The 12471-nt window shown below is 39.6% G+C and overlaps 1 protein-coding gene across 2 annotated transcripts; it reads left to right on the forward strand.

The window, feature by feature from the left end:
- Positions 1–5355: 5355 nt before the first annotated feature.
- Positions 5356–10236, forward strand: mid (midline). Of its 2 annotated transcripts, none has more exons than XM_068294465.1 (4): positions 5356–5852; positions 7076–7541; positions 8508–8793; positions 8954–10236. In XM_068294465.1, the coding sequence occupies exons 1-4, from the start codon at positions 5651–5653 to the stop codon at positions 9770–9772; spliced, it is 1773 nt and encodes a 590-aa protein (XP_068150566.1). In that variant the 5' UTR covers positions 5356–5650; the 3' UTR covers positions 9773–10236. The 2 variants fall into 2 exon arrangements, with proteins under 2 accessions (XP_068150566.1, XP_068150567.1); XM_068294466.1 differs by lacking the exon at positions 5356–5852 and adding an exon at positions 6970–7000.
- The last annotated feature ends 2235 nt before the right edge of the window (positions 10237–12471 follow it).

The following is a 12471-nucleotide window of genomic DNA, read 5'->3' on the forward strand; positions in this document are numbered from 1 at the left end:
TTAATGAAACTCATTGGCGGCAAGCCCCTGGGGGAATCGAACACAAACGTTGAGGGCATCTTCAAAACCAAAGCCGACGCTTTGATAAATGCCCACTGCCTGTAAGGGAATTGGCTACCGGGGATGCCTTCTCATATACATTTTCTTTCATTCTTTTTTTTTGTTTAGTCCCGGTAGCAATTCCGCTAAAAGTTAAAGCCAACAACTCTACGTGTGGTGGTAATTTGCTTATGCAAAAAAATAAAACTGAAAAGAAAAAACACCTCAGAGATGTAGACAAAAGGGAGCTGGCCTAGGACCCGACCGCAAAAGGAATTGTCTGCATTTTCTGGGAAATTTCATTTGGCAGTCGCATAAATCTTTGCCAACTTGCCAGAGTCATGCTCCGAGTCCTGTTCCTGCTCCTGCTCCTACTCCTCTCGCTCTCCCATTGTCAACCGCAATACGAAATTGTCTGCTTGGGTGTGTGTAACAATTGTCACACCTTTCGGCGGCCACTCAGCATTCAGTGTCGAGTCCTCCGATTTCCCCCTTCTGCCATCTCATTATCTGTGTGTGTGTGTGTGTGTGTGTGCGTCTGTGTGTATCTGTGTAATTTGACTCATTAACAAGCCGAACTCGAATCCGTTTTCTGAATCTGAATCCGAGACTCAATCTTTGAGCCCCGCCTGGGTGTTTGTGTGTGTGGCAAGTCGAAGGGTTGTCCACATAAATCACAACTTAAACGATGCGTAATTTTGTTAAATAACTTCAGGCCATCTCAAATGCGCGTTTTATATATTTATTTATTTATGTTGTTTTCTCTCTCTCCTTTTTTTTTGCTGTCTCACTCTATGATTTTCAAATTTATGTCATTGTCGGGCAACGCCCAAAATGAAAGAAGGAAATTTTTGTTCTCATTTCTTTTCTCGTTTTTCATTAATCACTTTTCCGCTGCAATTGGAGTCCAGTTGCAGATCCACAGCACAGCCACGCCCATTTTATGCACCTTAACACTAAATTTACATATCCATGGAGCCCATCTGTTGGATCTTTTGGTTGTCTTGCCCTGTTTATGGGCCAATTACAGAAGCGATTTCACATTGCAAATCGGTTTATTGTCTTAAAGTTTCAAAACTCAGAGAATGAACCCTGGACCATGGACCGTCCAGCAGCTGCAAAAACCAAGGCGAAAGACAACGAAAGTTTGCCCTGGGATTGGTGTGTTTTGTAGGGTTAATCCAAGATTACAGATTTCCATAATAATTATATAGGCCACCACAATGGGAGCAGTTTTATTCATGGTCTTGGTGGTAATTTCATTGCAATTATTACCCAATCCAACTGATAATCATCGCAACTTTAAATTTATGAAACTTAATCATCAACCGAATATGAAATGGTCAGGAACTGATAAAGTGGAGAAAGGGAATTTTTTTGTTCATTCTGTAAGTTTATTAAGAGCAGATATTATCTCTGATCGAATATCTATATGAACTTTTCAAAAGATTTTCAAAAATGTAAACGATTTGATTGATTTTGGGATTGAAAATTCTTTGTGCACACTTCTTTAGATGGGTTAGGGACTCGTTTAAGTATTTTCAGTGATGATCTATAGACCAAATCAACAACAGGATTGTTTAGTAAGGCCTTTTATATAAAATTGATTAAACTAACTCCTTTTATAGCTTAGATGGCATTCCGTTTATGATTAATTTCTATTACATGCTCTGTGGCATAATGGAAGAGTTCTCTATTCCAAAAGACATCTGTTAGTAAGGTTGCAGATTGCTCAACATATTTCACATCTATATATAGAGAAATTAAGAGCATTTAGTGCTCTTCCGTTTTTTTTTTCAGTGGGGGGAAGGGGGGCGGGGGCTTATCGCGTATATTGAAATCGAGACAAGTGCCAAGCGGAAATGATGGGGAAAACGAAATGAACACGTGCCTTTTTTCCGAGTTGTGCACTTATTGACTAGCGAAGTGAAGTGCTTGAAGTGAAGGGGGCAAAACTTTGATGATTACAATCCTTAATTTTGAATTCCAAGTGGTAACTAATAGAAACGGAAGTGCATAGAGCTACAAACGAAAACAATATTTCATGATTGCAAGATGTTAGTTGAGTAACTCAAAGTGAATTTTGGTCAGTTGCAGTTTAAAAAGAAATTGAAGTAAAAGAATGCTATGACAGACGAAAAAGCCGCATACCAGGGCGAATCCTTGCGGCCAGTTTCAAAGTGAAAGTATTCGATTACCCAAAGAGAGCTCGTTAAAATATTGATTGCCAATTGAGGGGACACTGTTGACGCCGACAAAGACACAGGGCTCTTGAGGAAAGAGGCCCACGACATGACAATAACAAGGAGAAAGTCCAAAAAGACAGTTTACTGAACTAATTAACAACAGAAGAAACAACAAGAAAAAAAAAAAGATTGTTTATTTTTACAAGTGCCTAGTGGACGCACTTTAAGGATGAACAGTCTATAAATTAGTCGGCTGCTTTTGTTTTCACAACTTGTGTGTGTCTGTGTGAGGGACTTCTTATGGTTTTTGACATTCTTGTGACATTCGCGACTACCACACACACACACACTCAAGTGCACACACATATGCAGAGTCCTGGGAAGGAAACGCGAACACACACGAAGCATTTCCCTTACTGCCTCTTGGTGAAAGTGTCACAGTGACATGCCCACTTCATGCCCCTCTCTCCTTCGCTCTCTCTCTCTCTGTCTCGCTTTCCAAAAATAAAAGTGTCAAATTACATGAGATCAAGGTCCTGGCAGTGCCACAGGATAAGCAGGATTAGTTGTGCTTGTTAGTCGCAATGCCGAAACTCTCGTCTCATCTCATCTCCTCTCGTCCTCTTCAATGTACAGACATTGTGGAAAAAGAATCTCGCTCATCTAATTGGCGGCCCTCTGACATGTAATGAATTTGACGAACTGTCACTTGGTTTTCCATTTTCCATGATTTTTTTCCTTCGAGTCTTGAATTTTTGATCAATTCACCTTTTGGGTTAATTGGCACTGACAAAGGTCTTGACTTGCTTTTGAACTAGGCAAAACAATTGCCAATTCATTACACATTAACGGAAAGTTTCCATACAAGAGACAGAGAGAGAGAGAGGGAGGGAGAGGGAATGGCAATGGGAAATTCATTAAACTGAGACCATGCGAATGCAATTGTAACAAATATTGCAAAATATACGTAATTACACAAAATTATAGCACAAAAAGCCACTCGCAGACGAAAGGGGCGTCCCTCCATTTGCATGTCCGCCATGCCATGGTCCAATGGAAAGGGCCCTCCCCCCACCGCGTACATATGTTTAGCTTTTGCTGTATTTGCTTTGCCATTTATTTTGTAGAAATTATGAAATTCTAAAATGAATAACGTAGCAATTGTTGTTAATGTGCCACAATCAGCATTTACTTTGCCTCTTACAGAGAGAAACATACAAAGTTGAAAATTTAGCAAAATTGACAAAAAATCATTTACAGACTTACATACATATATCTAATTTGAAAATTATAAGTTTCAATTAGTACTTCCTTGTATTAAGTAATTCTTTTTATTAAAAAATGCCATGCAATGCAGTTTGATGAGTATTTCCAAATAATTTGAACTAAATGAAGAAGTTTCCGTCAAAATTTAAGTGATAAATAATTTCTATAAAAGTGAAAAGATGATTCAGAAAAAGGCTTAAGGTTTTCGCATACATAATAATTAAGTAAATAATATTTCATTTAACCCTGAGTGTATTTAAAATTTTACTAAATACTTTTCATTACAAAAGTTAGTTTTTATAATGATGTAACTAATAACACGTTACTTCCTTTAGTTTAGTATTAAGTGCTAAAGAGAATGGAATATATCATGAAGGCAAATCTAAACAAAAAATTCTTATACATAGATCATTTTCTAGATTTCTGCAGTTCTTTATAAAGCACGAGGGTCTCCAATATAGTTTCAAACCTGATTTATATGGAAAATATAGAATAGGGCGTCGAAATATTTCACCCAGCCCCAGATGACTGGATATTCTACAACATATTCAAAATTCATAAAAATCGGTAATTCGGATACCTGAAATTCCACTTGTAAAATTAAAAAACTTAAAAAAAACACAATCATAATAATAAAGTTATGATTAACTTATTAACTAAGTAACTAAAGACTCTTTACAAATAAAATTTAAATCATTTTTAAATAATTTACATTTCTTAAATTTAGTTTTAATTTTTTTTAAGACAGTTAAAATGCAATCATAGCACTAATAAAGTAAATTTTATGAAATTATTCCACAGTGAAACATAATAAAAACTTCCTGCTTATCATGGTTACAGATTTAAAATATAAGTTTCCTTTTCGACCATTTGAGTTCATCGAACAACAAGTTGCAGGTGATAAAAAAAAACCCTCCGTCCTCCCCCCGATAGAAAGCCTGGCCAGAGCACGCATTGAACCAGAAAAGGAATAAACACTCAAAAGGTGAGTGAAAATTTGGAACGTGTTGGCATTAAGCGAAACACACTCAAACCACTCGAGAGATATCCTACCCAACGGATACGATGAAGGAAAAAAAAACGGGGAAGAAACAGACAAAATCAGGCAAAAGGCAATGGAATGCGACGACAACGTCGAGAAGTTGTTCAAAAAAGACGCAAAAGGAAATGGGGAAAAACATGAAAAACCGCAAGCAAAACGTTTGCACTTCATAAATGCGCACAGGCTAGAGAGAGACAGTGCGCGCATGTGAGAGCGAGCTGGCAAAGCGCCGACATTTTTAATTGTAAATGAGTTATGACGAGGGTGGCAGTGGCAGCAGCCAGAGAAGCGGCAGAAGAAGACCGGGCCCAAAAAAGTTGCTGAGTGGCCGTCAACGACGACGACGACGGCGAAGGCTACAACCCACCACAATTCCCGCTATGTGTGTGTGTGTGTGTGTGAGAGGAGCGCATGCGTTTGAGTGCAATGGCAAGTGAGCGCAGCTAGCTCACTCTGTGTTTTACCCTCCCTCTCTCTCTGTCAGTCTGTCTTGGCTGACTACTCTGACTCGCTCTCTCTCTCTCTCTCTCTCACTCTTTCTCTAGTGAACACTCCCCCGCCGTTTTTCCAATTGGAAATTTGTGCTCGCTGCCAGTTTGCTTGAGTTGATTTTTTTCCAACTGCTCATCATGCTATGCCCTTCTCACAGATCGGCAGGGATACGACCACTCATTTGGTGGCAGCTGCCATCCCTTTTGCACATACAGAGCGTAAGGCCGGGAAACTGGTTTCCCGCTGCCATTCGTCGCCGCCGGCCGACTGCTGCCACTGCTGGCTTCTAAGCCACAACATGTTCCTGACACAATTCAGTTCGTCGTCGCCTGCCTTCGCGCACACACTCACTCCGCGTAGTTGCGCTGCATTTCATTGAAGTTCGTGTGAGAAACAGATATAAGATACAAACAAACAAACCCAATAGATACATTTCGAGTGTGAGAGAAACTGTGTGTGTTGTGTGTGTTTGAAAATGCTGAAAATTCTTTAAGTGCAAATTGTGTTGACAAGTGCAGAAGAAGAAAACCAAATAACAAATCTGAACTATCCCTATCCAGAGGATAAATAGTATAAAATATACATATCTCAAAGTTGAGAGAGAGATTAAGAATATAGAAACAAAATGTTGGTCGGTTCACATCCTTATTTGTGTAATGGGGTATTACCACCTGTGCCCGCTGTGGCAGCACCCAATAACACATCCACAGCGACCACCACACAAACGGGCAGCAAAAGTGCCGCCGGCTCGGCAACGGATTTCTCCATAGCAGCCATAATGGCACGCGAGGATGCCTCCAGTCGGGAGTCCTCAGTGCGCAGTGCAAGTAAGTTGAACAAACTAAATCCTTAAAAAGTAGCGAAAGAGATGGAGAGAGAGAGGGAGAGGCAGAGATATTAGAAGTAGCTTTAAAATATGTCTTGATTGAATTCCGCAACACTTTGATTGGTGTTATATATGAATTTGATTGCAAAATAAATAATTAACTGTTGTCGCTTTAGACTTGTTATATATTTATTTTCATTTTAATTATTATTGCCAATTAACGGTAGCTAGCTGAGAGTAATCACAGTGCCAGTAATAAATACCTGAGTTAGACTCAAACGAAACTCGAACTATAACTTGTTCTACATTCATACTTCTATATACCTGCATATATCTAAACGATTCTGCCGACGGCCGACTAGTCAGTCTTTAGATTGTTCTATAAAGATCGTTAAAGTTATTTCATGTTAATAATAATAACAATGTTAATCAGTGGTTTTTGCTCTAAATTATGCAAATGCCAATTGATATCGACTTAGATTGAATTCGTTTTGCTTTTGTTCGTCTGCATGTCTCACGCTGCGTTTAGAACAAAAGGCTGCTAATTATGTTAATTAATTTTTCAACAAATGTGCTTAATTTTATTAATTTTATGAGGCGCAAAATCTCCTCCTTGGCGACGGCAAAAGTCCAAAGCCTCAAAAGCTGAAAGACGCACAAATTTAATGTTTCAATTTTTACGAGCATTTATTAAATATACAATATTGAGTCGTTGTTGTTATTTTTACTCATTGTTATTTCACATTTCGCTGATTTTGCATTTTAACACCTTTTTCTGGCATACACTACACACATTTCGGGCCAGCTTATTAGTTTAAAGAGGCCCAACCCACCATATGGGTGTAGGGCTTTTGGTAGTTCTCTAGGCTTAAATGGAACAAAAGTTTTGCACCTTGAGCAGTTAGTCGTATGCAATTAAAGTTTTGAGTGCTTTTTTCGTATGAGTTTTGGCAAAAAAAAACGAGGTATAAAGAGCTATCGCTGCGACATTTGGCCAGTTGTTTAATAGCCCATTTGTTGTGTTCAGTTGGCCAATTAAGCGACAATTGTGTGTGTAAGACGAAGCCAAGCGGAAATTAAACATGAGACTGAATGGAACAAGAAGAGTGTGTCAACATTACAAGAGAATTGATATGGAAAATATATATAGTTTGTGTCTGCCATCGTGTAGAAGGATTTCAATTATGCTAAAGGTTTAATTTTCAATTTTCTTTCTCTTTGAAGGTCCAATTTCGGTTGAGGATGAAGTTGATGTTGATGTTGTTGATTGCAGTGATGTTGAGGAGCCACCAGTTAAAGCTCGTCGTCTTAATAACAACAACAACAACAACAATGTGGCAAATCACAACAATTCAAATCACAAAAGCCGCCACAATTCAGTTGCCGGCGCCGGCGCTGTTGCCGCTGCCGCTGCTGCTGCTGCTGCTGTTGCCGCTTCCGCCTCAGCTGAATCCCAATTGAACACAAGCTCCACAAGCAGCCAAGGACGCTGCTCAACGCCACCACAATCACCCGGTACAGAGGATAGTGAGGAACGTCTGACACCCGAACCCGTACAAAAGGCACCAAAAATTGTTGGTTCCTGTAATTGTGATGATCTCAAGCCAGTGCAATGCCATTTGGAAACGAAAGAGCTGTGGGATCGCTTTCACGAATTGGGCACCGAGATGATCATTACCAAAACTGGCAGGTAAGCAAATTGTCGTAATCAGTCAGACGGAGTAAAGTAAATAGCCATTAGAAATGACAACGAAACGGTCCTATAGAAGAGGGAAGGGAATGTGGAGGAGGCAGATGTAATTGAGAATATGTTTCCGCAAATGGAAAGTAAACTTATTTCGTTTTTTGGCACTGATCTAACAATCAATCATCATATGCCCAACGGATCCACTCTATATTATATCATTGCCAGATTTCTCGGAGAATTTTTTGCAATTTTTCAGAGTTTGTTCTCCTTTTTTCCGGCAATATCAACAAAATTTCCATGGTATGCCATTGAACTGTGTGCGGTCTTTAGAAATAGTGGTACAATGGGCTAAACATCTGATTACCTGTCTGTCTGTCTACCTTTTGAAGCCTTCTCAACCGCAGTTTCTGCAAAAACGAAATCCATTTTGGGCGTTGCTCTTGTCAACATGGAGAAAAAAAGGAGAACAACAAGTTCACAGCCAATGACCACGGGTTGTCCACACCTTGCTCCCACCTGACCACACGCACGCACAATATGAACTAGTTAGTGACACACACACAGTCACACACACAAATCCTTAGGGCCTGCATTTGGGCCCTTAATGATATTGTAAAAATCACACCTCAGACAGTTGGGCGGTCGTTCTACGTCTTCCTGGTCTTTTTTTGGTTCGTTTTTGGTTATGTCACACACACACAGTCTTAGGTATTTGGGAGACATTAAAACAACAGGATACAGAGACAGAGAGTTAGTCTTCCTATGGGTTAAAGAGTTCATTGTTCTTTGTCTGCACTTGTCAAAGCAAAAGGTTTGGAAATCAGTTTTTTTTGTTGTGTTGTGCTTAGGGCCATAAATTGAAGGCTTTAATGCATGTGTGGGGCAAGTGGATTAACAAAACAAATTTGAAGAAGAAGAAAGAAATCTAATAAAAATATTTTTCCATTATTTTCTCCATTGCCATTGTAGACGAATGTTCCCCACGGTGCGAGTCAGTTTCTCGGGTCCATTGCGTCAGATACAGCCTGCCGATCGTTATGCCGTCCTGTTGGACATAATACCCATGGACTCGAAACGCTATCGTTATGCATATCATCGATCGGCTTGGTTGGTGGCTGGCAAGGCAGATCCAGCGCCGCCGGCCCGACTCTACGCCCATCCGGACAGTCCCTTCAGCTGTGAGGCGTTGCGCAAACAAGTTATCTCCTTTGAGAAGGTGAAACTGACTAATAACGAAATGGATAAGAACGGACAGGTGAGTTGAAGTCCCTACTACTACTACTACTACTAAAAGATGGTGCGATAGCCACCAGTCCAGTGTTAAATGATTGATAATATTAACTTGCAATCTTTTGTCTACCGAATACTACAATGTCAACGTTTCTTTTTCCCGTCTCTTTCAATGGTTTTTATAGATTGTCTTGAACTCTATGCATCGGTATCAGCCACGCATTCATCTGGTACGTTTGAGCCATGGCCAGAGTATACCCAGCAATCCCAAAGAACTGCATGACCTGGACCACAAGACCTATGTCTTCCCCGAGACTGTGTTCACGGCGGTGACCGCCTATCAGAATCAGCTGATAACCAAATTGAAAATCGACTCGAATCCATTTGCCAAAGGTTTCCGCGACTCCTCTCGCCTGACAGACTTCGATCGTGATCCCATGGAGGCTCTGCTATTGGAACAGCAGCTCCGTTCGCCCCTGCGTCTCTTCCCCGATCCGCTGATGCAGCAATTTGCCGCCCAGCAAGGTGACCCCGCCTCCATGGCTCTGTTCGAGAAGGCGAGACAACATTTGCAAATGTTTGGCGGCAATTCGCCATACGCCCAACTGATGATGCCCCAGATGTACCAGGCGGCGGCCGCAGCTGCCGGCCCTCCTCCACCACCGCCGGGTCTGGGAGCTTTCCATATGTTCCAGCAGCAGTGGCCGCAATTGACAGCCGGGTTCTTGGCCAGCGCCAATCAACAGGCGGCCGCTGCTCAGGCAGCTGCCCAGGCGCAGGCGCAGGCTCAAGCTGCCGCCGCTGCCATAGCTGCCAATCGTACCCCACCGCCACCACCCACAGCGTCCACCCCCTCGTCCACATCCTCTGGCTCGCCGTCGCCCGATATGCGACCGCGTCAATACCAGAGATTCAGTCCCTACCAGCTGCCAGCCGGTGGTCCTCCGCCTCCAGCGGCTATCTCACCGCCAGCCATGGGTTCGCAGCGCAGTCCCGCCCACTAGAAAAATGTGCGAAGGGGCTGAAAAGTTCTTGCCAAGAACAGTATTACGCAAAAACAAAACAAAAAAAAAAAAAGAAAGGAAAACTTACTAAAAAGGAAAACTAAAAGCTGTTTAAATGTTGTAAATTATTGTATTTGTTGTTTTTATCTCTTCATTTCTTTCTATCACACAAAAAAAAAAAAAAAACAAAACCAGAAACCAAGAAAGAGAAGAAAATTGTTGTATAAATTCTCACTTTTTAACCCCTGAACTTTCCTCCCCCTCATACGCCCTCGTTTTGTACAGTTCAGTTTGTTTTTCTTCCATTTCCATTTGCGCCTCTAGAGAATTTTTCTTTATCTGTAAATTTTGTTTAGTTTAATTTATTGTACAAATTATAAAACAAATGTTTAAATGTTATTTGGAAACGCATCTCAGTGTAAAGTTAGAGACAAAAAAAAAAAAAACTAAAGAAAAGAAAATAAAAAAAAAAAAATTAAATAAAGAAATTTCTATATATATATATGCTTGATCAGTGTAAACAATAATCGTTAGTTATGCTATAACATCTAATGATATATTAATAGTATTAACGACTAACAAAAACAAAAAATAAATTCATAGACGCTTGATTTAGTTTTATTTATAATAAAATATTAAACTTAGTATAAACGATTATCCATGTACTCAATGTGAAGAAAAGCTAAAGAATGTCGACGAAAAAAAAAACAAATAATTAAATAATTAAAAAAACAAAGAAAAAACAAAACAAAAAACCAACACAATAAATCAATAAATATGTGAAAAAAATTAAGTAAATTTTTGTATATTCTTCTTTCTTGACTAAATTTTAATTAGGATGCATTTTATTTTGCCTCGGTCCATTGAAAAAATGTAATTACCTTACATAAATCATATCTAAGAATTTATGTAATAATTCTTATCTTTCAAGTAGCCAGAAATCCTTCTCACACATTCCTGCATTTATCCATATCTACAGACATCCTGTTCTTATCCTTCCTCTTCGATGCAAGTGTCGCATTGCCAGCAGAACAAATTGAAATACAAGAAACAGAGGAAGGGAAAGAGAAAGAGAGAGAGAGATGAGAACAGTGAAAGAAGCTGTCGAAAAATGTTTAACGAATTGCATTTTCATGGTCACTCAAAGTGAAATTTTCCATAGGTTCCCTCCTAGACCAAACTCCAGACCAGATTGACACGTTGGGTTTTATTTCAGTTTTGGACTGTGGGTAAACTGATGGATGATGGGGTCTGTTTTACAGCAACAAAAATGTGTGGATAAGCGTATGAAAATTGTATTGAAATTTTCCGCTTTTTGATTGACGCATCATTTGAAATGAACATGGCCAAGCAAATAAATCTAAAATTTTAATCAGCTTTGATTGAGGGGCTGAACTAATCAAATTGATGGGCTGCACTCTTATAACTTGATATTAAACATGATAACTACTTGATATAGTGAAAGCAACCCTCAATATGGAAGCTAATTATAAAGAAATTAACTTTTAATGTTTGCTAGGATAAACATCTTGAACCCCTAAAATAAAAACACTTCCTCTAATTACATGGTTGGAGGCGGACGACTCATTGAAAGAAAAAGGTGCTATCGACATTTGTCTATCTGGCACCTATCGAAATTTCTACCTACTTTCCCCACACAACGAAATTTGCTGCAGGTGAACGCACATTATTTATATCAAGAGTCAGAGATCTTGTTATTATTATGCATGCGCCTCAAGTTAATTACAAACTAATCACAAAAACAAACAAAACATTAGGCTATCACATAGCGGCGATCTTTACAGGAGCTGTTGTCGCTGTTGTTGTCGTACCTACATGCATCTATAGAGTATACGAATCCATATATATATATTTTTTATATATGCATATGTCAAATGTCGAGTTAATTTATAAGCAAGGCCGCCCAAAGATGCATGTAGACCAAGTGTCAAAACAAACAGCGCAACGCCCCAAAAAAAAAAAATGGTAACAAACTCATTTGGAATGACAAGAGATGGAATGGGGGAAGGGGGGTTGGGACATGGTAACATTGAAAGATCTGCTCCCCAATTCTCTTAACATAAATTTCCTTTTGGCGTTTTCGTTTTAATTTGAATGTAAATGATGCTGCGGCATCAGAACAAAACGCACACTCAATGCGGCAGATGGGCCCTGTCTGGCCTGGCCTGGTCTGGTCGGGCCCCCCCTTCCTCTTACTCCATAATTCAAGGTGGAGCCCAATACACGCCCACCAAATCGGCACAATGGGGCTAAAGAGGAGTGGGAGAAGAAGGAGCAGAAACAGCAGGAGAAGGTCTAGTCATGACCAGTTTCTCGTTTGTACTAAGGTTAAATGTCAAAAGCATAACAAACAGTGACAAAATATTTAATTTTTTTTCTTTCTCTTTTGGGGAGGCGTTTGTAAATATTTGAGGCACTTAATTGGGCGGTGTGTGGCATGGAATCGGGGAATTTGAATTGATTTATGGGTAGGAAGGAACAACGATTAGAAATGAAATTCTTTTGGGTGTTTCATGTTCTAGTTGAAGAAACTTCAGCGAAACGACATAAATGGAAGAAAACATGAGACTAAATTTTATGATTTACTATTGATATTAACAACATATTTTGGTTCTTAATAATTGAAAGAGTCTCCGAGTACTTATCGTATTATATCTTTGTAGTTATGCTTTAAGAAA

The sequence above is a fragment of the Drosophila tropicalis genome, unplaced genomic scaffold (assembly GCF_018151085.1).
Source record: "Drosophila tropicalis isolate 14030-0801.00 unplaced genomic scaffold, ASM1815108v1 contig_845, whole genome shotgun sequence".
NCBI classification, from domain to species: domain Eukaryota; kingdom Metazoa; phylum Arthropoda; class Insecta; order Diptera; family Drosophilidae; genus Drosophila; species Drosophila tropicalis.

Bases quoted from the DNA above. Each gene is read 5' to 3' on its own strand.
- mid (XM_068294465.1), top strand. From the start codon at position 5,651: ATGTTGGTCGGTTCACATCCTTATTTGTGTAATGGGGTATTACCACCT. The intron at 7,542-8,507 runs GTAAGCAAATTG...TTGCCATTGTAG, and splicing joins ATCATTACCAAAACTGGCAG to ACGAATGTTCCCCACGGTGC. The intron at 8,794-8,953 runs GTGAGTTGAAGT...TGGTTTTTATAG, and splicing joins AAATGGATAAGAACGGACAG to ATTGTCTTGAACTCTATGCA.